The sequence below is a fragment of the Pezoporus wallicus genome, unplaced genomic scaffold (genome assembly GCF_028554395.1).
Source record: "Pezoporus wallicus isolate ANWC-B61680 ecotype Strahan unplaced genomic scaffold, APGP_CSIRO_Pwel_v1 scaffold_7107, whole genome shotgun sequence".
Taxonomy (NCBI): Eukaryota; Metazoa; Chordata; class Aves; order Psittaciformes; family Psittacidae; genus Pezoporus; species Pezoporus wallicus.
In genome coordinates this window covers 3,926,159-3,953,666 of record NW_026642114.1, presented here as the reverse complement: position 1 = coordinate 3,953,666, position 27,508 = coordinate 3,926,159, and the positions used below count along the sequence as shown (strand labels likewise).

Here is a 27,508-nt window from a genome sequence, read left to right as displayed (position 1 = left end):
TGAACACCTGAGAACCCAAATTATTTTGTGTTTGTGGCAGCAAGCTGTCTCAGCATGCCTCTCCCTCAATGACAGCTTAGTGTGAATTAAAAATCAGCATAAAAATATAACCCCATGGACCACCACTAGCCATCAGTGCGTGCTCCCCAGGTTACGACTGCAAGTGAGGTCTCTGCAGCATGGATTTAAGGGTTCCCTGAGCAAACAGACTCAATATCCTCTTGGTTTTTTTCCCCAGGGGTCTTGCTCCTTCATATCACTCAGCAATAGGACCAATGAGCATCCTAGGACTCAGCTGAGCTGGCAGGGCAAATGTTTGCAAGCAAAGTACTGGAAGTAATTTTTCTTAGCAGGACAGTAAGAAATATACCCCACTGCTGCAGGCAGGGCTGAAAACCATCAGCCCAGGAAGGCGGAGGGAAAGTAATGGTGACTGAGAAGCCCTGTGGCTGGTACCTCATAAGGACAGAGGGAGGAGGACAGATGAAGGAAGAGAAAGGGAAACTTGTTGGTGGCAGGTTTATAAGCAACAAGTCAGAGACACCTTTGTGAGGTGGGTGAGGGCAGCTGCCTGCAGGTCTGCTTGCCATGGCTATGGGCAGAGAGGGCTCTGCAGGCCCTTTCTCAGAAGAGATTCTTTAGTGGAGAACAGCAATGTTGCAATCATACAAATAAGAAATGCAGACAATTAGTCCACCAGAGTTTGGTACTGGTTTACCTGACCATAAAGACTGGGTGTTGGTGCATCCACAGCACCTATTTGATGTTCACTTCCTTCAGACAGTAAAATCAATGTATCAGGGGAAGCTCAGGCCCCCTGAGCCAGTTTCTTCATGGGGCCCCTGTGCTGGGGGTGGGGGAGCTGAATGGACTTTGTGGGTCCTGGTCTGGGACTGCAGGCAGTGGAGTCTCCAGGGTCATCTGCACGGGGCTGAGGGACACACAGAGTACAGCTATTCTTGAGCACTGTGCTCTTGTGTGTGCAGGTGGGTGTGTGTTACATCTCTTCAGCACTGGGGATGCCAATGTGTCACCACTGCTTGGGGAGGGGGCACAGCTCCTCTGTATGTGTACAGCATAGAGGGGTGTTGGCAGGCCACATTTCCCCAGCAGTCTTTGGAGGAGAGAGGTATATCTGTGTGGGTGTACGCATATACGAGGGTTGTGGATGTGTGCCCATATGTAGGTGCATATGTATACGTATGTGTGTGAGTGGGCACATGTCTCTGCAACTGTGCATACACATATTTGTGCCCGTGTACGTGTGGGTGTGTGTTCGTGTGCCCATGTGTATACATATGTACAGGCGTGTACGTACTCAGCTGTGTGGCCGCAGCTCTCAGCCCCTGGGTGGGGGGTGCACCGCCAGCCTGAGTTTGTGCGTGTGTGTGTGTGTGTGTGTGTGCCATATCTGCTTGTGCTCGCCTGGCTACTTGTACAAGGTGCCCTGCCACCTGCCCGTGCAGTGGATCCGTGCGTGCCCAGGGCTGTGCCTGGCGGAGGGCGGCCCCGCTCCCGCAGACGCGGCGCCGCCCCGCTCCCTCCTTCCCTCCCTCCTCCCTTCCTTCCCTCCCTCCCTCCCTCCCGCCGCTGCCGCAGCCGCACCGAGACACAAAAAGCGGCTGGGCAGGGCCGGGCAGGGCCGGGCAGGGCCGCGCCGGCACCATGACGGAGACCACCAAGACCCACGTTATCCTGCTGGCCTGCGGCAGCTTCAACCCCATCACCAAGGGCCACATCCAGATGTTCGGTTAGTCCAGCTGGGACCCCGGCAACGGCGCGGCGAGGAGGGGGAGGGTCGGGGCAGCACCGCGGGTGGGGGTCAGTGTTTGAGGTGCATTTTGGATGGTGCAGCCCCGTTCCCGGGGGTCCACGCGGCGGAGGCGGTGGGGTGGGGGGTGCGGGGGCGGGGGAAAACCACGGGGCAACCCCAGCCGGGCGCTGTCCGCGGGGGGTGGTGCTGCAGGCGTCGCTGGCGGAGGCCGGTCCGGGCCTCGGCTCCGACCGCGCCGATAAACCATCAGCAGAAGGGCTGGAGTCCAGCCTCGGGCTATGCTTCCCTTAAGATAGCTGGTTCTCCCCGCCTGCACTCACCTTGTCACGTTCCCGCCCCCAACAACCCCCCGGGGTTTGTCTTGGCAGGGGCTCCTGGTGGTATTTGTAACTTGCCACTTGCCCATTTGGTCTCCTAGTCTGTGCTCGCTGCAGCACTTTTATATCCTCTGTGACCGGTGAGGAAGGGAGGGACTGGGCCAAGCAGCTAAAGATAGGTATGGCAGAAGCGTACAAAAATATAGGCAGTTAATTGAAATAATGGAATGCCCACCCTTTAGATTGATAATAGGTCTAAGGAATCTGAAATGCTCATGTGAGACGATTGATATTACTGGGCATCTGTGAGATGATCCAAATGATGGGGATGCTATAATCACTGCTACAGCCTGTTCAGGCAAGACAAGAGGGAGGGAGGAAGAGAATGAGGGAAGGATGGAGAAGGAGAGGGAGGAAGGGCAGCCTCTGTTAAAGGCAGTCCGACACGCCATAAATACTGACAGTTCAGGTACATCTTGAAATGCCTGGAGATCCCTATGCAAACAGTGACTTACCTAGCATGGGAAGGAGTTCTGTGAGGGTGAAGTGTCCACTACAGACCACTGAAAAAAAAATGGGAGTAGAAAGATCAGCTACTCTAATATCCCTTCTTGGAGTGCAGAAAGAGGAACCACCCTTGACGTCTGATAAGAGACTTGGGGCTGGGGAGCTGATGCTGAAGGTCTTGTGCTACAGCTGGAGAGGCATCCCTGGGGTTTCTAAGAGCTGTACATAAATTTCAAAGCACAAAAATAATTGATATCAGCTTGGAGTATTTCTGCATCAGACACTGTTTTTGTAGAACATAATGAGTTGGGCAGTAGGCTAGAAAAATTATGGTTTTTTGGATGCAAATGATCACGTTGTTATTCCACTTCATAAGTGCCAGCAAAATGTAGCCCTAAGCACCAATGCACCAGAAATATCAAAAAATCCTATCCCAGAAGCTAAAAAGCTGCAAATAAGGAACAAGAGGAACTATTTAAAAATAAAAATAATAATTAAATGAAGTTACAGGGACTTGGCTGATAGAAGCAACTATTGATAAAACATAGTTTCTATAATTCACATTATTTAGTCCTAGATAACATTTTGATTAAGAAAAGTAATACTAAAAATATCAATGTGGCCCATATTCAGTGGACAAAAAAACAGTATCAAAGTATATTTTAAAAGATAAGGATCAGTGAGATATTGATAGGCAGCGGGTATTTTTAGGAGACTTGCAACGAGGTTTTTTTTTTTTTTTTTCTCAGTACTGTTCAGTATCTTTGTCTATGACCTGGAAGAAAATACATAATCCCTGCCAATGACCCCAAAGTGTGTAGAATAGCAATTAATGATGGTAATGAGTCAGTTGTGCTGCCTGATTCAGGTTGTTTAATAAAAAGGACTTGTTCAAACAGTGAAGTCAAATGCAAAGTCATATGGTCCAGCAAGGAAGAATGCTTGTCAAACATAAACAACAGGCAAATGTCTTCTGCCAAACAGTGACTGTGTCAAGGACTGAAGAGTGATTGTACATAGCTCACTGAATACAAACTGTGTGATGCTGTAAATAAAGCAGCAAATACAATCCTTGTAGATATAAGCAGGGAAACATCAAGCAAAAGAAGAAAGGTTGTATTATTTTCCTGTATAGCATCAGCAAAATTTTTTTTAGAAGAGCAGTAATAAGAATTATGTTAGCTTCGGAAGCCAGGCTTTGTGGCAAGAATCTAGGAAGGCTCAGTCTGAATCTATCCTTAAAGGTGTTAAAGAGCAACTTAATAATGGCCTTTAAGTATCTGCTTTGGGGACAGATATGTCATATGTGATAGAAGGGGCCTCCTTAATTCAGTGGATTAAGGACTAGTGAGATGCCAGAAGCAGTCTGGGTACTGCACAACATCAAACTACATATATGGTTTTGAGTGAAGATAATCAAGTAGGAGGACAAAGTACCTGGGTACCTGATGGATCCTCTGTCACCTGAAGGTTGTAAATCAAGACTTGGGTATCTTTCAGAAAGATATGTTTTAGCTCATACAGAATGGCTTGATGTAGAAATTTTGTATGCATATGTCCGGTAGACATGCTGGAATACAAGTCTTGAAATACCTGGTAGGGAAAAATGAGTCTTTCACAAGTAAAGGACACAGAATTTAGCTTCTAAATTCCGGTTCAGTTTTGTTTGAGGAACACTTTGCCCCAAGTCTAAAGGGATAATCAAGAGAAGCCATGGGAATCTCAACCAAAATCTGTGTTACTTGTTTAGCTCTGTGCTATGAGTCCAACCGAAACAGTACAGCATCCTGTAAATGTTGCATTTCAAACAGCTGAATTTCTGCAAAAATATTGTTTTTATCTTTTGGAAAAATATGTGGGGTTTGTGATCCTGACAGGAGGATTTTTTTATTTTTTGTGTAGTATAGAGAGATACAATTTATCTATTAACACATAGCACTAATTAAGCCAAAAGGAAGTATAAGATTTGCACTGTAGACATACCCCTGTATGCTAACCGTAATTTTTCTCAGTACGGTTCTTGCCATTTTTTATTCAGGCCAAAAGCCACCTTTGACAATAGGATTTTTGCCTGAGTGAGAGATGGGTTAATTTTTTGGAAGTCTCTTTTAGTGAGGGAAAGGTTTCCACTGAGTTATTTTTTCCACCAGTCATGTGAATTTAAGACTCCGTATCACCATTATCCTTGGGTTTCCAGAAAGCTGGTATTCTTCTTACAATACCAGACCTGCAACTGCAACTCACCACTGACCCTTGCATCAGTGCAAAGCTGAATATATATAAACAGGGCTCCCACTGTCCTCTGCCAGTTACAAGACTGGGTAACTAGGACTCACCAGATGAGGCTGATTCATGTCTATGTATATAAAACTAATATCATACATATAAACTAATACTTAACATAAGATATATAATATATAATAAAAAAGTAGGTGAGATATGGTGCTGTACAGCCATCCATACGAAAGGGTTGAGACAAATGCCCACATAGCCCTGAAAACACTCCGAGTTATTTGTGGTATCAGATGTGCTTTGAGATATACTTATGTTCTGAGTCACAAATTTGAGTTGTATTTTCTAGCTTTATGAGGCTGTGAGAAACAGGATGCTAATGTGGTGGGGAGGAAAGGCAGGAGGAGAAAAGAGGGCAGAGGTTGTTTCTAAAACTTGACATGAACACTGGTGGCCTTTAGTCTGGAATAAAATTCCATTTATATCCCAAAGAGGTACAGAGAAGGAAAAGCAGATCCCATGCAAGAAGTTTTAGTAACTGGAGAAAAGTGAGATTCAGAAGAAAGTCCTGTGTAAAGCTGCATGAAAACCCCACTGCTGGCTGGTACTGGGGAGCTCAGCTGCTTACATTGGCTGGCATGGCTGATACACACCCAAACTCAAATCAATTCACTTTAATTTTCCACTGACACTCAGAGCAATACTTAGCATGGGATAGACGTTTCACCTGTTTCCCCTGCAGTGTTTGATATTGATTTATTTTTCCTGTTGTCTTTTCATTAATTTTTCTTAAATTGTAGAAGAAAAAGGTTTTCTGTAAATGCCCACTTTGCCCATTTTGGCAGGTTAGACATTCTTTCTTGCCTTTTTTAAGTTCTGAAATTCTTTACAACCCAGCATTTCATATGCAAACTTCTGGTTTCAGGGGAAAAGTCTTGTTCACAAAACAGTTTTATTTCTGTCCCATTCTAAGAGTAGCTTGACACAGATTCACTTCCAGGGCTTGGGTCACCTCTCAAAATCGACCCTTTCTGACACATCTCTGTCCCTCTTTATACCTCTGCTCATCAGAAATGTCATTCAGATGTGGCCTTCTCACGTGGTCTTGTTACCTTAGGTGTTTTAAACTTGCTTAGCCATAGCGTTTCACACCCACTTCATTTCAAACAGCACTTGGACCTGGATGAGAACAGAAAAACATAGCTTGTATATAGGGTGACTCCTGAAAGTCAGCAAATCTCCACTGTTTTTCCCTTCTCCACCTTTTTTGTCTTTAGAATTAATTTTTCCCTCTATCCTGCGTGCACATTATTGAAGAGAATTTATATCCCAACCAGGAGCTTGGCAAAAAGCATATCTGATGGAAGACAATGAAAGAGGACTCTGCCATCAAAAGTAAAACTCTCTGTTGCATGGCTTCTTAAGAAAATTTGAGCAATTAAAAATCCCACCAAGCTGCTTTTTGATTATTCAACACAGCCCTTCTAGAGGAGCAGCACTGAGGTCTGCTGCATCATGTAAAGAGGGTTGTGAGATGAAGGGATGCAGTTTTGCAAGTAAAAAGGTAAAGAGGGAGGAAGAGGTAGGAGCTGAGGCTTTTTGTAATGGTGTGTGTTTTTAATATCCTGAATTTCCAGATTTTATTTTTCTTATTTTGTTGAGATGACTGAATTGCAGAGCAGTTAAATGAGAATATCACCGGCTGGGACATTGCTGGGAGAAATGCATGAGCAGAATGACAGCTCACCCTTACCCCCTCTTTCCTCGTTTGCTTGAATGCCAATATACGTGCAAATGTCCAGAAGCAAATTCTTCCCTCCCCCCCATCTAGCAAAAACTCATCAGGAGCTTGAGAGAGGCTTTGCCTCTGCCATCTGCAACATGAGTAAGAAGTCAAAGCCTCTGCAAGGCTGCCTCATGTTTCCATTTTGTCTCCAGCCTGAAATCTGAATGTGTAATTAACTGGAGCAATCGATGGAGTGAGAGGTGGGTAATGGGATTCTGGGAGGACATGACAGTCAGACCGGTCCTGATTGAGTCCCAGCTGTGCTCTGCATAGCTTTGGCACGGCTCAGGGAGCTCAGGCAGCACAGGCAGAGGGGCAGTGGAAGGATCAGACCTGGGGCAGAGCCAGAACAGACATTACTTGTAACACCCTGGTTGATTTATTGGACATGGGGAGTTGTAGCATCCATGCTCACCTCTCAGCAGCTTAAGCTGATGCTGGACAGGCACTGCAACACACAGAGGAGCTTCCACTGACACCCAGGCTGCTGAAATCACAGCAAACAGCCAAAATCTTTTACAGGTGCAAAGGGTCTGGTAGGGCCCAGCCACGTGCTCCTGGCTCTAAGTGGTGGCAAACAGTGGAACCTGTCAGCCCAGCCTTGTGCCTTGGCTAGTGAGTCACCGACACACCTCCAATCCCAGCACTTGACCAAAGTGTGCTGAAACTGCAGTTTCTTGGGTGCTGTGCCTTGAGGGACAGCAGGACTGCAACACCCATGGCTCTTTTGGGTGCTATTACATATCAGTTAATGTCACATTCCCATCACTGTACCCCATACATACATGGTCTTTATCACCAGCTTCTTATATCTCAAGCATCTCATCTCCTGTTTATGACCCAAAGAGAGGAGTTTTCCCAAGCATCAGATTAAACTCCATCAATAACTACTCAGGGATTCTTTTAAAATATTTATAAACTCTTAAATATTTAGCAGTATTTATTACAGTCTGTGAGACATTGTCTCTGACAATGCCACCTCCCAAAATATGCCACATACCTCCTTTTACTTCCACTGACTATAAACAAATCCTGCTGTGAGAAATCCAGTCCTACAACCTCATTCAAGAAACAGGGGCCCACTTCTATTTAAAAACTGTTTTCACTTACTAAGGTGCTCATACCTCCTGCATCATCTTTTCTGATACTTTTTCATAGCAGCTGCGCAATGCTGAGGGTATCAATTACCTCAATGTTAAACACCAGCAGTGGCAGTCCATGTCTCTCATGTGACCTTGGGCAAGTGACTTTATCTGTCCCAGCTGGTGCAATGAGGGGGACTTACATCTCAGCTTTCCCTACCAGGCTGCTGCGGGCTTGTGTCAGGTACTGTAGTGATGGAGAACACAGGTAGAAGCAGGTCACCATTAGGCTGATCTTTGTGCATCTGAGCAGCAGCTGCCCCAAAACAGACATCCTCATGCTTGCATGTTCTGGCCTTCAAAATGCCATCTGTCAGCAAGGCAGGGGGGCTACAAGAGGTCCCTGAGCCGAGGTAGAAGGCACAGCCATGCACTGGAGCCAAGGTCAAGATCACGTCCCACCACTTGTGCCGAGGGATGGCAAGGGGCAAGCAGAAGCAGTCCAGCTGTGTTGAATGTGCAGCAAAAGTAACCTGAACCTTAACCCTAAGCCTAACCTTAACCCTAACCTCCACCTGGGACCAGGGAGCCAAAAGCAGCTACAGAAAGACCTGACAGAAATGATGGCGAGAATGGCAAGGCTGCTCTGTATTTTGAGATGAGCATGCCTTCTCTGGCTTTTATAACCCATGAATTCAAGCTTTCCTGTGATGCCAGAAGTGCCCAGCCAAGCAGGGATAGATTTTCAGGGTGCCTGGCATGGAGAAAGCCGGGCAAAGTCAGTAGTGCCCATCACAGCCCTGAAAACAAACCAGGAACAGGGTACAACTGTAGTCCCCCACAGAGCAGCTTTGCTTGCATTTTTTGATAGTGTGCAGTCATGACTGGAGAAGATAAACCTAGGTCAGGAGCACTTTTTTCTTTTTTTCCTCTCCCTTTTCATCAACTGATTTCCTTCAATACGCCTGAGCTGCTGGATGTAGCTTGGTCACACCAGCAAAAAACTGATAAATCCACACTTTGGGAACAGAAAAATCTGGAGTCTTTAGGAATACCTATTTTCAAGAGCCACTATAGGGCTTGCCCCACAGGAGGAGAACTGGGATAAGTCGGTTTTGGAGCTGAAGTAGGAGGCAAATGCAGAGGAACTGCTCACAGGATGGGTGGAGAGCCCATCTCTGAGCCAGACAAGGAAGGACTTGCTCAGCGACGGCTCCACAAAGGTTTCTGCTTTCATTGAAAATCCAGCAGCCCCTAATTGAGCTTAAGCCATCCCTGAGGAAATAACATTTTGCTAGGGCTTATTGGCAAGAGAAGTTAGAAAATCCAGTTTTTCCAGAAAAATCTCACAAGCTGGGCTGGGAATGCCAAAAGGCATAGCTTTACTTCTGGTGCCTTCGCTCTGTGCAAAGGCATTGTTGATTCTTCTTCTGCGGAAATGGGGTCTCAGGAATAGATCTATGAAAGAGAGGGTTTTGCTGAGCCACACAGCCAGGCAAGACACAGCAGCAGGAATGGGAACATGACCACTACAAGGCTGAAGTCCTACCTTGGCTGCCTTCACCACTCCATACAATCACCAGCATCCCCCTGGCCTTTCTGCATTTCTGTAGATGGGATGTTTTCTGCCTGCACAGTCCTGGTTCAGCCAGTGCAGATTCTTGCCAGGATCAGCACCTTTGGATGCTTTGCCAGAAAAGACAAACCATGGGTCAAACTCACAGCACAGGGATCAGCCCCACGTAGAGGCAACCCAAGACCAGCAAAGAGCCACGAGGCAAATGCTCCCCATCTCTATTCCACTGGGAATCAGGGACTGTAAATCTGCCACTCCTGGGAAGGTTATGATCCTGCCACGCATCAGCCTGAAGGAGCAGCACTACATGCGCCAGGGTGTACAAAGCACTGCCTTTGATGTACTACAATGGCTTGGAAGTGAAAACAGAGTGCTTGCACGGGGAAATTAGGGTAGTGGAAAACAAGCATGGAAAGCTTTTTTTTATTATTTTTTTAATTATTATTTTTATTTTATTTTTCCATTCCATTAAGAAAAAAAAAACAAACAAAACAAAACACTAGGTGACGCTGATTTCCCAGCTGGTGGCTAGCTGAGATGGGACCTCTCCAGGGAAGAACACTGAGGTGCCTGTCCTACTTCAGATGTGCCACCCACATCCTGGTGAAAGGGAAATACAAAATCAGGCAGGATAATGAAAATATTCACCAAGGGCCTTTTGCTGCTACCCTTGTCCTGTTTGACTCTATCCATGGGCCCATGGCAATAAAAATCATTTCCAAACAGAGCAGTCAGGACTATTTGGAACACCCTCCCCTCTGCTTGCCAAACAGTTTATTTTTGCTCCTGATATTTAGATTCTTATCAAAGCTGAGATAGAGCCACAGAATACCAGCTCCAGGCCAGATTTGCTTCGAAAATTGATGTTGCTTTACTGTGGGTGGCACATTTACATCACTTTACACCAGCTGGAGAGCTGTTAGCCTTGAAAACCCTATAGGAGAGACGAATTTCAGCTGAAATCACTGCAACTGCTTTCTGCCCAGTCTATCTGCAATGACGCTTATTCCTCTAGTTTGTAGTTAAATAAACCCAAGTGCTCAGAAGAACATTTACACCTATTGCTGGCAAATGCACCTTTTGGCACATTTCTCTCTAAAAATCTAAGGAAAGTACTACACTGGAAGAGGAAAACTTATTCCACTCCACCATGCTACAGTGTGCATGCTGTACTCCTTGCTGACTTATGGAGTGGCCAGCTAATGCACCAGCCACAGAACAGTTCACTTCAATACCATGCACACACTCTTCTTACCTGGAGATGCTTAATCCCTCTCTGAAGGCTTCTAAGCAAGGTGCTTCCATGCTGTCTTGTAGCAGGAAGCCCAAAAAATATCCTTCTTCAAATGAGGTCTTCATCCATTTTTATCTGTTAAGAGTTGTTTCTACCAGGGTGCTTCCCTTTACCTCACCAGCTGAACTCCTCTAAGATGCCCAGGCAGCAGATCCGGGTGTCAACTACCAGGTGGAAGGTGATCCACCTTGGCAGAACTTAGATGCCCATCCTTCAGGTGAGACCCAGTGAGGGGCTGAGCATGTTCCTCCTCTCCTTGTGATACCAGGATGGAAATCCCTGGGCAATAAATTGTATCACTTTTCCTTAGAAGTGGTGAGAGTGACAGCACTTTGCGTATCAGCTGCCTGACATAAAAGTAGATTCAGTCCCTACCTGGGAGAGCTGGGGGCAGCTTCAACTCGAGAAGCAGCTGTCCCTAATGATTCTCATGTTGCTCACCTGATAGGTATTGCCTGCTCCCACCTGCTGCACCAGAGCAGGGTGGGATTCTCCAGTGTCAAAATGTACTTTGGCTTGGATTACTTTGCCAGACTCTTCCTCAGATGCTTCTTCTCAAGCTCTGGGGCCTGGAGAGTTTCTTCCTGGGCTCTTGTGTGCCTTCTCACATGCACCACCCCTTGCAGAACTCCAACTGTGAAAAGAAGAGGGGAAAATAAGATGCTTTCAATTTAAATTTCAACTTCAATGATGTAAAATAAGTTTCATCTGGAAACCCAGATCACCTGCAACCAGCCAGGCTCCCTGCCCAGGCCCCATTTTGTTGGGTCTCTAGTGAATGCTTTGCTATTTTTAAGTCAGCTCACTGTGACTCAGTCTTCAACCTTTTTTGTGGTTTGGGGTTGGTGTTTTTTTTGTTTTTTTTTTTGGTGGGGGGTGGGTTTGGTGGTTTTGTTTGTTTGATTGTTTGTTTTAAACATTTTATCTCACTTTTTCTGCCATGAAACCATGAGTGGTCAACAGATGGTGATAGCATGAGTCCTGTTAGTCATCACTCAGGTGGCTGTCAAAGTTGGAGGCTGGTGGGGAGCTGAGAGGTTGGAGGGTCAGATGCTGCAGTGTCAGTTCTCTGGGGCCTTTCATAGCATCTGCTTCCATGAGGAGTTTTGAGATATTTAGTGGCCAGTGCTTTTTTCAGCTTATAAAAAGCTATTAAAAGAAATGTGCAGCAATGACTGGAGCCATTTAGCATGGAAGTCCCTTCCAAATTTGCTAATTCTATGGTGCCTGGGTGCAGCTATGGGCTGACAGGGGGTGGTGAGGAAATGCGTAACAGATCAATTAGCTCAGAGATGAAAATCATTAAGTATTAGAGGCTTAATAGGATTTTTCTGCCAACCAAAAGCCTCCTGGGAATCTGACTGACATCATCTATGAGGCACTGAGCTTGAGGCAGGACATGCTGTTTGGGTCAGTGGGACACACTGGTATCTCCCCAGGCTTCCCTTGAGAAGGGTCAACCCTGTGATGAAGAACAACTCTCTCCCTCTCCTCCAGATTCTTTCCAGAAGAAAAAAACTTCCCTGGAGAGTGGTCAGGGCCTGTTCTTCTGGTAGAAATGTTGTCCCTCCAAGAAGTCCAGAGTGCCAGTGTTTTCCCCAACTCTGAGGTGCAGCTGTAGGTGAGGTGTGGATAAAGACACTGGTTGGGGCAGAAAAAGTAGCCCTGGGGTAGGGAGAGGTGGGCTCTAAGATGAGTACATCTCTGATTAATGTGTTCTTGATTTGGAATTCAGAGTTATATATATATATATATGTATATGATTTGGGATTTTATATATATATATATATATATATATATATATATATATATATATATACACACATACACATGCACCACTTAATTAGGCTGAGAGTAACTGCTGGCTCCTTGCCAGAGTTGGTCTCGGGCTAGGAAGCAACATTTAGGTCCTGCAAGTGCTGCTAGCTCGAGAATAAAACAAAGTGTGCTGGCGTATCTGGGTCACTCTCTCCTGCAGGAGAAGGTATTTTAGACAGCGGGAAAGCACTTGCCTTGCCCTTGGCACATGTGGCTGCATCCCACCTCCCATCTAAGGATGCTGGAAGCCAAATTGCTCAAAATGAAAATGGGACATCAGGGAAATGGTTTTGCCTTCTCCATCACTCATGGCTGTGCACCCTCCTCTGCGCTGGCTCTCAAAGAGCGATTTAGACTGCAAAACTTCCTTGCCTCACTGCTACTTTGTGTGTGTTTTTAGAGAGCTGGTGCAGAGCATGAGCAGGCTGCAGGCTCCCCCCTGGGGAGAAGGGCATAACTCAGAGTTGGCTGGTGGCATTCCTCTGTAAAATAAAAATATAAGTAAAAAGAAGAAGGAACTCTCAGTGGTGTAGCTGAACCAGGTAGAAAAGCAAAGCAAACACAATTTAAAATTACACCTTGAAAAATTGAACATGAGGCATATTTGATTTCATTAACATCAATTTAGGTGATGGAGCAGTGCCAGAGCAGCCGAAACATTGTGATTATATACACTTACTGAGAAACGCCAAAGGGAAACATCTTTTAAATAAGCACTTATTTCCTATTTGGGAAGCAGGAAGATATTTTTTCATTCAGTCTGGACAAAATCATCACTTACCATTTCTGTAGCCCTGGACCGTACCCTCTGTTTTTCCTCACTGTTCCCTTGCAGGAAAGTGGTGGTGCCAAAAATATTTGAAATGCAGTTGCAGGGGAGAGGGAGCAGCAGGGAGGTGTCACCAGTGCTTGGAAAAGGTCTGAGTGTCACCCCTGTTTGCTCCCCAACATAGCAAGGCTAAGGTCAACCACCAGCTGCCTCAGAGGGGTTGTGCTGGGAGGCATGGAGCTGGGAGCTGTGGCTGAAAGGTCTCCACTACACAAGCACACTGCCAGTGGGCTAATGGATGTCTTGGCTGGGTCCATCACTGGTAGTTTATTTATGTCAACAATGTTTAAAAGCCATGCGGGCTGTCTGAAGCATTAAGGACAACTTACACTGGAAAAGAAATAACCTTTTCTCTTCTAACCCAACATCCTTGCATTGGTGTTGCAGGCTATAAAGTGCTCATAGAAATGAAAACACCAGAGGGTGTTTTCTGAGGTGCAGTGTGGTCTCTGGACATCACAGGCACGAAATGGTCCAGGAAAGGGGTGGGACAGAAGGCTGAGCTCAATGACAACAAATTGGTCAGAAATGCAACAAACCAATAAAGAAGCACACTGAGACTCCTGATACTGATGGCTTTTCTGACCAAAATCTACTCTTTCCCAGGCAAAAATCTTTGCACAAGGGGGTGGGGGGGGGAGGAAGTCAGGAGCTGCATAGACTGTTGAGTGTAAGGAATACAGATGATAAGAAGAATACAAACCTACTGCAGTGTGTTTGGCATTAGCCATGTCTGCAGGGAGACCACAAACCTGATCACCCCAAGCAGCATCTTTTGCATGAAAGACACAAAAGAAAAATAGTACAAAAAGGCCTTTTTTGAGAACATGGACCTAGGGATTTGGAGGAAGCACCACACTATCAGAGCAGCCACAGCAGTTCAAACTTACGACCCAGCAAACCTAGTGTCCCATTTCCAGAAACCCACAAGAATGACCACAGCCATGCTTGCGTGTGGAGCTCCTCAGCTTAGCCTCATACCATGCAATGCCCTGGTTTCTTCATGTTGGAAGACTCAAGGACAGCAGAAGACCTGAGGGCAGAAGAAGTCCCAAGGATGGCAGGAGATCCAAGGACATCAGGAGAGTCACCTGCTTTGCCCTTTCTGTGCCAGCCATGATTTCCATTCTGTCTCCCTGTCCTTGCTGCCCAACTTCTACCTGCTCCTCACATGGAGCCACATTGCTGATCACCCAACGTTTCAAGGTGCTGCAACCCACACTTCCTCCTGCTCATGGCAGGAGGTGTTGCAACTACAGCCTGGGGTGGGGAATGAACTACCAACATCCCTGAGGTCTCTTACAAGACCTAAAGCCATTTTATCTTGCCTTGTACAGAGGATATGACTCAAGGCTTGATGAGCTGACACATTCTAACAGGCTTGGCTATGGCTGCTGGTTGCCCTCTCCATTTAGCCACTGAAGCCAGTTTAAGAAGAATCAATCTGTAGAAAAAATAAACGAAGATTTAAACACAGCATCATGGTTACAGTGTGGAAGACCCTAGATGCTGCAAACTAATGCTGCAGTCTTGCGGCTGAAGCCATGGTTGGCTGAAGCCTTTCCTGGATTCTCTGCCCCAGAAGTGAGGGTGGCTCTGCTGCAGTGCCAGCCCTGCTAGCAGCACAGCTCCTCTCCAAATGGGATTTGAGACGTCCTTTAAGAAAACACAATCTTTTTAAAGGCTTTTGCTTTGAAGTGGATGGCTGTGAAGGTCTGGCTTAGATTATGATTACATGAACAAGCAAACCAGCAGAGCCATGAGCAAGCCAGTACAGTTACTCAGTGGATGCAGCCCTACAAGCAAATGGATGTGCACTGCCTCAAAACCAGATGAGAATGCACCAGTTTTGGAAGTGAAGAGATGCTCTGCAAGTTGTAGGCAAGGCAGGACCAGAAGGCAGGTCTTCCCATTCCTGGCTCAGACCTCTCTTTGCCACACCATACTACTGCTTTATAGCCTGCACATTTATCCGAATACTTCCCTTGCAGAGATTAATAGTCAGGGGGGTTTGTTTTGTTTTTTTTTTTGTTGGTTTGTTGTTTTTGTCAATGCATATTTAAATTCTGTTTGGTATTTCTGATGTAGACATCAAGCTCTTAAAAATGTAGATCCCAACTTTTATATATCTACTTCAGAGAGCAACATTGTTTTTACAGGTTTCTCTAAATAATATTGTGCAGGTTAAAAACCAAATGAACAATTCTGATTGCAACGCTGAGCACCAACGTCCATCTCCTCCCAACAGCACACCCCTCTGAGTACTGCGAGGCCAGTGACACCTCAGCATCCCATAGGATCTGTCCTGCTGAAGCTGTTTGCCTTGCTGTAGAAACAGGCAAATATTTTTTCTACCTGCAGTCCCAAGAATTATACAGGTTTCCAACCTTGGGTTTCCAATCATTTGCATATATACGTAAGAGAGGAGCTGTTTTCTGCAGGATAAGACATTTTATGAAGGCAGGCAATGGTGGTAGAGATTGGCATGAACTCCTGAGAGCAGGAGCTGAGATGATGTGCCACCTGCATGGATTACACTCCCTGAAGATCCATGCTTGGTGCTGGGGTGTTTAAATATAGACCTTGAGAAATTGATAGGCAAAATTGTTGGGTTTTGCCAGCAAAATTCAAGGCAAATTAATACCATCAGTCACCCTTGAGACTGTGGAGTTATGTGTAAAGAGGGAACTTTATAAAGGTGCAGTACAAGGCATGGAGATAAACGGATCAGTGTTTTTCATCTTCTTTAGACAAGTAAAATTGAGTCAGGGCAAAGCAGGGATAACAAAATGATGTGCTCATTTAAAACACAGTGGCATCTTTTCTGTTAGGAAATTTCCTTTTTATTTTGATTTGCATTTTTAATTGCATTACAATATAAAGGTAAATGGTGGTCCATTGATATTGACTTCTCTGCACATCCGAAACCACAGCTCTCCTGTGAGACAGCATGCATCAGGGAGGATCCACTTTGGCTTTTTCAAGACCATGCCTGGATTTTGTCCCTGCATGATGGCAGCTGGCTCCAAGCTTTCCAGTTGTCTTCTTGCATGTGCTTCCAAGGTGTTTAGGGTAGCTTTCCTGTGAACCTCCTCTGCTCGTAGGCTCATCCAAAACCAATTCTTCACTCCTTTTAATTCCTCTTCCAACATCATAGCTCAATTCTTTACAGTTTTTTTGGGGAGTTTTTTTGCTGTAAATGTCTCTCAGTGATGTTTTCTGTAACTTACGCCTTTTCTTTTCAATCTAGAAGAGGTCCTGGAACATGATTTGTGTGAAAGATACCAGAAAAAGCAGAATCAGGGAAAAAATGGCCTTTTTTTTTTTCTCTCACTCTTGATTGATTAACCTTGAAGGCACAGATGGAAAAGCCAGTAACATCAATAAAGGCAAGCACAGAGCATTGGAAAGGGAGAAGTGCTGCTGGTATGCCCTGATTCTTCTTTTTAAAATGCAGAATGGAGAAGAAAGAGGGGTTTTTTTTCACATTTGGCTTTCTGGGCAAGTGGTTACTGAGGGCTGCCATGGTGTGCTGCAAAGGGAATCCCAGCACCCATGGAGTTTTATGGTTTAATTTATGGTGCTGGTTCAAAACCCCTCGTGCATGAAAAAGAAAAAAAAAAAAGGATAAAGAAAACCCCCAGAGTACTGTATTTTTGTGTGTATGCTCCTCCACAGGGTGCTTTTCCAGATACCCCATGAAGCACCGATAATCATAGTCATGCACAGGGTTGGGTTTGGTCCCTTCACTGCACCAGTGAAACCCGCTGACAGATACAGGTGCTCCCACACAGGTCTCAGCAGATAAATAACCAGCAAAGATGAAAAAATATGGTTCAAACCAAACTGCTGGAGTTAATCCCTTCAAGCTCAGGATTTTGAGGGCAGGGTGGGAAACTTTCAGTACATCTAATTCAGGCAATTGGATTTTACTCCCTGCACTGATCAAATGATACAAGCCCTTGTTTCTCCCTCTTGGGGCTAGCATGCCCAGGGCACAACAGCTGGGATGGAAGCCAAGGAAGGGATTTCAGGTGAGTCTGAGGAAGAGGTTTTATCGAGGCTGGCAAATCCACAAGCTGTCTCTGGGGCCTGTGGCTGCTCAACATGCTGGGAAGGGGGGAAAGTCCATGGCAACTATAGTTCCTTTGTTGAATTTCAACCGGCCCCCAATGTGCCTGGGGAACAAGGCAGTTGCAATACACCTAGAGGGAGAGTTTAAGTAAAGAAAATGGGTTATACAGCTGCAAAAGCTTGGGGGCAGGTGTTATTGCTGCTGTGACATGAAAAGATGGGACTTTCCATCTCCAGCATCAGTGTCAAACTCTCTTTGCTTCCCTGAGAGCGTCTTCAGAGAAGCACTGGGGTGCGAATGTATGTGCTCTGGGTCAGGAGAGGGATGTTGGATGTGGGAGGAGGCACCCATAGGAGTTTAGCAACTCTTCACCAGCATTTTTATCCTGCCTTTTGGAAATGCCAGCTCAAGGCTGTGCATCAGGTCTCTGGTAAATCTCTTGGTGTGGTGTGACACAGGGAGGGAGTGGTGTCAGAGCCATGTGGCTGTTGAGAGACTAGCTGAGGTGCAGGTGATGGGTACCACAGAAAGGGGACCTGGGGAGAGCCCAGGGATGACTCAGCTGACACTAAATAGCATGTGTTGGTGGGGGGAGGAGCAAGAATTTGACGGAGAAAGGGCTGAAAGTCAAAGGAGTCAAGTGTGTCAGGAGGTAAAAGCATCATGGTGAAGAGCAGTGACGAACATGGGTGCAACCCTATGAGGCATTGACAAAGAGGTTTTTAGAAGAGGAGGACATAATTGTCATTGCCCAAAGCCCAGGGCAGCCCTGCCTGCAGGCAGAGAGGGAAGCAGGATGAACGGCTGCATCAGGACCAGCCCAAGGAAGGAAGGAAGGGAAAAATAGTGGTGGGAAAAGTGCCCAAAAGCAAGTGAGACTTTGGGCACTGGCTGGTAACTGTGGCAGGGACCATGCTGTGAGTGACACTGCAATTGCTCTCATAGCGGAGCTGCTGTTCCCCAAACAGACAGCTCCATCTGTCTGTTCAAGACCACACAGGGTAGACCCCAGGAGCCCATATGCAGGGCATTTGAGCCCCCACTTCCCAGTGCATGCAGAAAAGGCTTCCCCCATCCCACTGGGATGATGTGCTCTCAGACCAATACTTCCACTCCTCTATCAAGGCTTCATACTGCAGGAGCAGCTCCCAGCAACTATTTTCCGTGAGTTGGATCAAGCAAGGGGTGACCAGAGTCTGAGCAAGCAGGGATAAACCTGTATTGGAGCTAGAGGTCAGGAGCTCACCAGCAGCATCCCAGCACTTTCCAGGAGAAAGGAGCAGATGCGGACAAACATCTTGGTTCTGTTGTGGTGCTCCTTTTGGTGAATTCTTCAGTATTTCCAAAACAGTAGCACATGAGGTGTTGGTCTTGTGGTGAGGATGGCAGGTATCCATCTGTGCTAAGTGCCTGTGCATAAAGCCCTGTATGAGATGGCAGTTCTTATATAGACTGTCAACCAGCAGCGCATCTTAAAATCACAAACTCACAGCATGGTTTGGGTTGAGAGTGACCTTCAAGGATCAGTTAGTCCAAACCTCCTGCCATGGACAGGGACATCTTTCATCAGGTTTCTCAAAGCCCCATCCAACCTGAACTTCAATGCTTCCAGGGATGGGCCATCCACAACTTCTCTGGGCAACCTGTTCCAGTGTCCTACCACCCACATTGTAAAAAAATTTCTTCCTTGTACCTACCTAGCTCTACCCTCTTTTACTTTAAAACTGTTGCCCCTTGTCCTGTCACTACAGGTCCTGATTAAAAAAAAAAAAAAAAATCTCAATTTTTCTTAGAAGCCAACTTTATGTATTGGAAGGTCACGAGAGGGTCTTCCAGAGCTTTCTCTTCTCCAGGTGAACAACCCCAACTGTCTCAACCTTTCTCCAATTCTTAACCTCTCTGACCATTCCCATGGCCTCTTTGGGTCCTCCTCTAACAGGTCTATGTCTATCTTATACTGGGGCACCAAGAGCTGAACGCAGTACTCCAGGTGGAGTCTCAAGAGGGAGGAGTAGAAGGGGAGTATTCTGTCACTGGACCTGCTGGCCACAGTGCTGGTGATGCCCCCAGGACATGATTGGCTTTCTAGGAAACAAGCACACGCTGCTGGCTCGTGTTCAATTTATCACCCACCAGTATCCCTTTCTCAGCAGGGCTGCTCTCAATCCATCCATCCCCCAGTCTGTAATGATTTCCTCCTGCAGGGGTTGCAGCCAGACACTGACACATGAGCCAGCAAGTTTTCTGCTCACAAAACAACAGGGGTGTCCTTGTACCCCAGTGGTAGCAAAGGCAGTGGGTTTTGTCATTATTCGGTTGGGTTTTTTAAGTTTGATCGTATCGTTGGGCTCCTTGTCAAAGTGATGGTTGAGGTTAGGAGATGCTTTCCAGCTGTTAGGAAAGCGTTTGGCTTGTAGCAAATCGTAGCAGGTGAGGAAGGGAGAAGTTATGAGGAGAGAGAGGATGAACACAGCTTATGGGCAGAGAAAAACAGAAAGGAAAGGAAAGTGAATGAACCAGCTTCATGTCTCTCCTCGTGAGCTCAGTTCCTCCAGAGCTGCTATAAGAGCCTGGCTCTGCAGAGCAGTTCTTGTCAATGATGCAGGCTCTTGGCTGTCCCTCTGATGTCCTGGCAAGGTGGTTGAAGGCGGTTTTGAGTCTGAAAGTGATTTAGCTTTTGCGAAAGACCTGCCTTCTTCCACCAAATCCTCCTCCATGCAAGGTTTAAGGTCCCCAGGAAGGTCCATGCTCAGCATCCCCAAGGATAGCACTGAATGAAATGGATCGTAAAAATGAAGCCAGCCCTTCACTTGGTTGCCTTCCCTACCCAGTACAGCCAGAATGAGCTGCTCCATGGGCATTGGACAAAGCCAGTAGGCAGCAGTGGGGCATTATGGGACTCAGTGTGTCCAGTTGAATCCTCCTGCACCCTTTTTCTTGTCCTTCTCCTTCAGAGCGAGCCCGGGATTACCTGCACAAGACCGGACGCTTCATCGTCATTGGTGGCATTGTCTCACCCGTGCACGACTCCTATGGGAAGACGGTGGGTTGTCCCCATTCTCCCTTTCTGCTGCCTATATGTTATGGTATCTCTGAAGCCAGGGTCAAGCACTGGGCAGCACTGCATGCACCTGTCCTTTCATGGATCTCCTCTGCACAGGGTAGCTCTGGACCATGGGAAGGTCTCCAAGGGGAGAGAGATTATGAAAACACTCACTCTTTAGAAACTGCAGCAAGACCCTATAACCAGCCAAAGTACTAGACAGCAAAAAGAAATGTTCTCTCCCAAAGTGCTGGTGGTGATCTTGTTGGGTTGGTTTGGACTTTAGGGTTTTTTGTAGTTTTTGTTTTTCTGAATGATTTCAATGCAACAATGTAAACAGGGGCCTTTAAAAGCACTTTCTAGGGTGGGGAAAATCCAGATTAGGAGAGTAAAGAGTTTTCTCTCCTGAAAGCTGTAGAAATTTCATCAAGAAATCACCATCCCCATTCTGGCACCACTGTAGTACAGGCCTGAGAGTGATGGTGCTGAGAAAATATCACTGACCATTGCATAACCAGGGCTTAAGCAAGTCAGGGACTCCTCCCCTCCAGCAAACAGGAATTTGAATAAATTTCTGTGAGCAGGAGAGAGTCCTTATAGCCTGTCTCATCTGAATGAGCCCAATGCTCTGCCCGGGAGGGTTTGCAAGCCAAGGCTGGCCACTGCATCATGCTTGCTTCCCATAACTGTTCCTCCATCACCCTCTCTTGCAGGGCCTGGTTTCAAGCCGGCACCGCCTGACCATGTGCCAACTGGCTGTCCAGTCCTCCGACTGGATCAGGTGAGTGCAAGAGCCCACAGCTGCAGCAGCACCAACAGCCCCTGCCCCTTTCCTGGCACTGTGGTGGTAAAGTCCTGCATGGAAAGTGGAAATGCCACCAGCTGCTAGAGCTCCAGGATGGACTTTCTCTCCCAGCCAAAGCTTAACTAAAAACTGGAGGTCTTCCTCTCCTAGTCCATCAAAGAACAGATAAGTGTTACACCATCCTTCAAGGGAGCCCTTTGACTTCAGGGGATCTTGCCACCCCCCAGATTCCCCATTGAATCTCTGGTGTCTGGGTAGGCTCAAAGTCACCCAGCCCACCCCAGACTTGTGCTGTGGCACCTCCCCTTTCTATACCTGTAGCACCAGCCCACAGTCTCTCCCCTTCCCAGCACTGCCATGTGGCATGTGGTGGCGGAGGTGGGATCTGAAACATCTTTGGGCTGTCCTCAGAAAACAGGGTTGTAACAGATGTAGTTACATCCAAACCAATGAAAGCTGTTTAGCTGGGGACAGAGAGTGGATAGATGTCCAGGCACATATTCAGGTCTCCAGAGCTATTTGGGAGAACAGAATCGGAGAGCTAAAGGAAGGACATGGTCCATGGCAGTGCTGGGCGAGTGATGGTGGCTGCTCATGGCACTGCTTGGCTGGCCCAGTGGGGAGGAAGCAGCATGGCCAGGAGGTCAGGCAGTGAAATCAGCCAACCATGTTGCCTTGCTGTGCTCCACATAGGGTGGACCCCTGGGAGTGCTACCAGGACACCTGGCAGACCACTTGCAGCGTGCTGGAGCACCACCGCGACCTGATGAAGGTGAGGCAGCCCTTGTGCCGTGGATTCACCCGGGGTGAGGCTGTGGGGAAAGTGCAGGAGTGGGGTGCTCTTGCACCAGCATATGCACATCAGCAACTGAAATATGGCTGGGGCAGGCAGACAGATGACATGCAGGAACATGCCTGAAATCCTGACCCACAAGAGGTGTGAGATACTTTGTCAGTGCCACTTTGAGCTCCCAGCACTGATGGCAAAAGCAAATTGAGCCCTCCAGCTGGAGCCAGCAACAATCTCAGGCCCATGCACACCAGGAGGGGAGTGCGGTGAAGGAGAGGATGGGCATAAGCCAAATCATTAATGTGGAGTGCTTGCTCTACCCTGAGGGATAGAGAGGTAGATGAGTACCCCCACTCACCAGTGTTGTGGTTTAAGCATGGCCAGCAATTAAGTACTTAATTGCTTCCTACTTACTCTTTCCCATCCCCAGTGGGATGAGGAGGAGAATCAGAAGAAAGTTTAAAACCCATGGATTGAGATAAATACAGTTTAGCAATTGAAATAAAAGTAAAACATAGTAATTAATAAAGATAAAAGGAAATAAAGAGAGAGGGAGGGAGAGGAAGGAATAAACCCTGCCTCCCTTACCCCCCAAAAAAACCAAGTGATGCACAATATAATTGCTCACCATCTGCCAACTGATACCCAGTGCGACCCAAGCAGTGATCTGGGCCTTCCGGGTAATTCTCCCCCCTTTATATCCTGGGCATGATGTGCTGTGGTATGGAATACCCCCTTGGCTAGCTTGGGTCAGGTGTCCTGTCTCTGCTTCCTCCTGGCTTCTTGTGCCCCTCATCAGTGACAGAACATGAGAGGCTGAAAGTCCTTGATCAGGATAAGTGCTACTGAGCAACATCAGTGTGTTAACAGCATTGTTCTCCAATTGAAGCCAAAACACAGCATTGCACCAGCTACTAGGAAGAAAGTTAACTCTAACCCAGCTGGAACCAGGACAAGCAGCTAAGATGAAACCGATATATGAACCTGACAGAGTGACTCAGCAGGCAAATCCAGCATCTGAGAAGTCCCTGGAGAGCATAAAACCCAGGACAAAAAGTCCCTCCAAAGCCCAGGCAGGCCTGAGAGCCAAGGAGGAAGGTGACTGCCCTTGGGTTACTGCAGGGAGGGGGGAGCAGGACTGCTGCCAACACTTGGATATAGTGAGCAAATCAAGGACAGGAAATGGATAAAACAGCACCATACAATCTCACGGGCAGCCCAGACAGGAGGCATAGAAGAAGCATTAACCAGCCTGGCAGGATGTCTAGTGCATCCAGGGACTCTGGTGTCAAAGCCAGGGAGCCTCTGGAGATGCTTTCCTTGTCCTGCAGGGACTGGTGAAGGAAAAGAGGTCACATTTGCTCCCAGGATAATGTGTAAGCTGCTGGCTTTGCACCACCGAATCATCAGACACTATTTTTATTTGTTCATCAGCAGTTATGACCACCTCCATGTGTCAGGGGCAATGCCAGCTGCAGGCAGCATGGCTGCAGCCCTGCCAGCCTTATGGGTGCACACAAAAAGTTAATCCCACCATACCCAGCCTTAATCACAAGTCATTATTCACAGGGTCCTGCTAGCCCTAGCTCTATGTGGTGAGGTTGGACGGGGCTGGGGATCCTAAAGTGAGGCTGGAGTTACGTGTCACTGGAGATAACTTCAGCTTGCGTTGCAGAGGCTCAATACAAAGTCATAAAGGTTTTGGGAGGTAGCTGGGGTGAAGGCACAGTTCCAGTTGTATCTCTCCTTTGTTGCAGAGAGTGACTGGCTGCATCCTCTCCAATGTCAACACACCCTCCATCACTCCTGTGATCGGCCAGCCCCAGAACGAGTCCTCACGGACCATCTACCAGAACAACAACAACGTCTCCAGCAAGCCCACTGCAGGTAGGTGACAGCAGGGTAGGGAAGAGGGGAATGAACATCCATCCCTCACCTCCCAGCTACGGCTGCCAAGCATTAGGAATAGTGATTCATCATCTTATTTTGGGGTCAGATCATTCATCAGTCTCCAAGCCCAGGGTTCGGTGAGGACATGACGGAGTTAGTGTCCAGTGCAGCAAGGGGAGCCGAGAATAGCTTAAAATAGCTGTGAAATCTCACTGGGCTTCAGCTGGATGATGTCCACATGGTGAAATCAGCTAAGAGAAAAGCTACCTGGTACTCACAGGATGGGGTACCCACAGGGATGAACTGGCAGGAAAAGTGGTATGGCTGGATCCCCCAAGAGCTGGTGTGATGTGGGACACAGAGGTATTAGCTGGGGATAAGAGGGGGCATTACTTAAATCGCATAAAAATGAACATCTTGTATTCTTTTTAGTGGTTATAGCTGTCCAACTTGTTCCTTCAAAGCACAGCATAGCACTCTCAGGAATTAAGGCTGTGGCATGGCTGTGTTTGCTTTGGAGGTAATGGGGAGATGCTGAGAGCAGTTCCTGCTCTCAGGCACAGGAGTATCTTGCAGGACCAGGGTGGCCAAAGCACTTGCATGAGGTGGTCACACAGCTTCTAATTAATTTGCCTCCTCCACTTTTAGCAAAGATCCTTGGGAAGGTGGGAGAAAGCCTGAGCCGGATTTGCTGCGTTCGCCCACCCATGGAGCGCTTCACTTTTGTGGGTACGTAAACAAAAGGTCCGGCATCATCTCTGCTTTCACTTCAGTCCCCAGCCTTTCTCCCAGCCCCATCTTCTAGGCTGAACACCAATACCTCTCTTTTGCTTCCTTTCCTCAGATGAAAATGCCAACTTGGGGACAGTGATGAGATACGAGGAGATTGGTGAGTACACACACACCCCCTCCACATCACTCTGACTCCTCTGGGTCAGTACTATGCAGCTCAAGGAGCAGTTGCATGACAGATCCTGTGGTGACTGAAGGATGCTGGATCATCTCACCCTGGTGCTAGCTACCAAAGAAAGGGAGGACATCAAAGTCCTCTAAGATGAGCAAGGAAAACCTCTGGTGCTTCACCATCAACTTTGCTAAAGCAAACACAGCCATGGCCAGGGCTTTGAGCAGTCCCCTGGGCTCTCCATATTGCCCTGTGGCTGAAGCCCCTGCAGCAGATTACAAAGCAATTATGGGTGCCTGTAGCATAGAGAAATTACTCTTTTCCCCAGGGATACCCCACCTCCATGGCTGGAGCATAGCCATAGTTGAACAGCGTGTAGCAATGCTCACAACAACCCAGCAGCATGGGAGAGGAGCTGAAATAAAGTAGGGGGAGGTATTTGATGTTTGGCACCAGTAGGGATGTGAGAAGGGACATGGGATCTTTATCAGGACTTCTTTTGGTAGGTGAGATCTGTGCAGAAGTTTCCTCCCCTAGAAGTGCAATGGGGAGGAGGGCAGGGAGTGCCTGCTCAGCCCCATTTGTTCCTACCTGAGCTTCTCTGCTTCTTCTCTTCAGAGCTTCGCATCTTACTGCTCTGTGGCAGCGACCTGCTGGAGTCCTTCTGCATCCCTGGTCTCTGGAATGAGGCAGACGTGAGTCACCACTGCTGGGCACCCCTCTGTGCCCCTCCTCCTTAGGCTCTCTTTCTCCTCCCTGCTTCCCAGACCCAGCGCTCCCAGGAACTGTGCCCAGCATCCCCACTGCCTCTTCCATCCCAACCCTGACCCTACTTCACAGGCAGCCTGAGGGACAGGGTCTGCAGCAGAAACTAGATTTTTCTGGCACCAGCCCTAGAGGAGGAGCTGGATTACCAACCCACATACTGCCCTCAGCAGTCAGCGCACTGCTGGCAATGGTAGCTCCCCTGGCTCTTCACTGAAATCAGTCAGTCAACACAACCTGACCCCTTCCTTGAGTCTGTCAATCATTTCTAAAATCAGTTACCAAGTCTTCAATCCTGAGGTTTTTAGAAACAATTAGTTGGCAGATATCTCCTCTGAAAGGCTGCAAATTCTGAGATGAGGCAAGTCTTGAAGCCCAGCACAAAGGATGCAAAAATTTGATGTCAAAAGCACAGGCAGAGGAGGCATTCTGCATCAGCAACACCTCATGTACTCCTGCTGCCTGAATTTGCTGACCTTGCACTCTTTTGGAAGGACCTGGTTTGTCTCACCTGAGATGGGTGTGAGCAGCAGGAGCCATCCCTACATGGTGGCAAACTTGGCCACCAGCCTCAGCTCAAACAATCTTGGAAGAACAACCCTACAAGGCGTGTGTCAGAACCAACACATCTGTCCTGCTCACAAAGCCTTCCAGCAAGGCAGAGGTCATGCCCTCCTTGGGCAACCTCCTGCTGTCATTCTCCTTTTACCATGACGAGTCCTCCCTCAACATCTAAGGATAAGATTCAACCCTGTGCCTTTCTACTGCAGACCACTCACTATGCCTGCCATCACTTGATTCCAAGTTTTGGCCAAATGCCTTTGAGATAGTCTCAAATTCACTTCCTATCTCCATCCATAGCCCAGTTTTCATGGTATGGGGTGGTGGGGGTAGGCAGCAGCAGGTTTTGTGTGGGGTGGTTATAAAGCTCTCCCTACTTTGGGTTGCTCCTAGATGGAGGTGATTGTTGGGGAGTTCGGGATTGTGGTGGTGCCCCGTGATGGAGCAGACCCTGACCGGATCATGAACCACTCATCCATACTCCGCAAGTACAAAGTAAGTGGATGCACATGTGGTCAAGGAAGATTGCAAGAGGACCAAGAGCCTCTCTTTACCCAAGGGAGCACTTCTGCCACAGGGCACAAAATGTCTCAAGGCCAGATGCTCCCAGCTGCTAGGTGGGGTGGGCAATGGGGCCACAACAGCAGCTCCCTGACTCCTCTGGGGTGGAGGGGCCAGTGGTGCAGACACCTGCTTTCAAGCCATCCCTTCTCTCCCCTCTTCCTTCTTGCCCCGCAGAACAACATCCTGGTAGTGAAGGATGACTCAAACCACCCCATGTCGGTCGTCAGCTCCACCAAAAGCAGGTGGGTGATGCAGGGCAGCTCCCACAACAGAGTGGGAAAAGGGGTGCTCCCCAGCCACCCAAGTGGGTTCTGATCACTTTCTCTCCCCCCACACTCCCAGACTGGCCCTGCAGCACGGGGATGGGCACGTTGTGGATTACCTCTGCCAGCCCGTCATCGACTACATCCTCAAGAGCCAGCTCTACATCAATGCCTCCGGCTAAATGCCAGAGGTCTTGCAGGGAGACAGCCCTCATGTCCCACCTGCCCACAGCTCTCTGTCACTCTTCTCTCTCTCTCTCTCTCTCAGTCTGTGCCTCCATCTCTCTGCCCACCCCATCGCCTCCTGCCCGTGTCTGCCTCTCACCCCCGGCGCCAACGCTCCATTGTGCAGCAATGTCCAGGGAACCGCAGCACGGCCCCAAGGAGAATGGTTTGGTCTGTTTTTTCAGGGAGCCACCCTCCCCCTCACACATGGGGAGGAAGGGGGGGACCCGAAAAAGAGTAGCTCTGACACCCCCCTCCCAGCATGTCACTGGGAAATGGTCCCACTGGTCCGTCCTCCCAGCATGCTCAGAGAGGGGCTTCCTCTTCTGCATCATCTTAGAGTACTTAAGCTCAATGAATCTAGGTGAACTTTTTTCTTAAATAGTTTTAATGTGAGCCCTTTGGACC

General features: G+C 47.7%; 1 protein-coding gene across 1 annotated transcript; it reads left to right on the top strand.

Moving 5' to 3' along the window:
- The first annotated feature begins 1,580 nt into the window (after positions 1–1,580).
- On the top strand, positions 1,581–27,112 carry NMNAT2 (nicotinamide nucleotide adenylyltransferase 2). The gene is made up of 11 exons (XM_057427213.1): positions 1,581–1,750; positions 20,245–20,333; positions 21,047–21,114; positions 21,832–21,910; positions 23,686–23,815; positions 24,467–24,547; positions 24,663–24,707; positions 25,341–25,417; positions 26,442–26,543; positions 26,787–26,854; positions 26,955–27,112. The coding sequence occupies exons 1-11, from the start codon at positions 1,666–1,668 to the stop codon at positions 27,055–27,057; spliced, it is 927 nt and encodes a 308-aa protein (XP_057283196.1). The 5' UTR covers positions 1,581–1,665; the 3' UTR covers positions 27,058–27,112.
- The last annotated feature ends 396 nt before the right edge of the window (positions 27,113–27,508 follow it).

Coding starts and splice junctions, on each gene's coding strand:
- NMNAT2 (XM_057427213.1), top strand. CDS start 1,666: ATGACGGAGACCACCAAGACCCACGTTATCCTGCTGGCCTGCGGCAGC. Junction 1,751..20,244: donor GGGCCACATCCAGATGTTCG/GTTAGTCCAGCT, acceptor CTTCTCCTTCAG/AGCGAGCCCGGGATTACCTG. Junction 20,334..21,046: donor ACGACTCCTATGGGAAGACG/GTGGGTTGTCCC, acceptor CCTCTCTTGCAG/GGCCTGGTTTCAAGCCGGCA.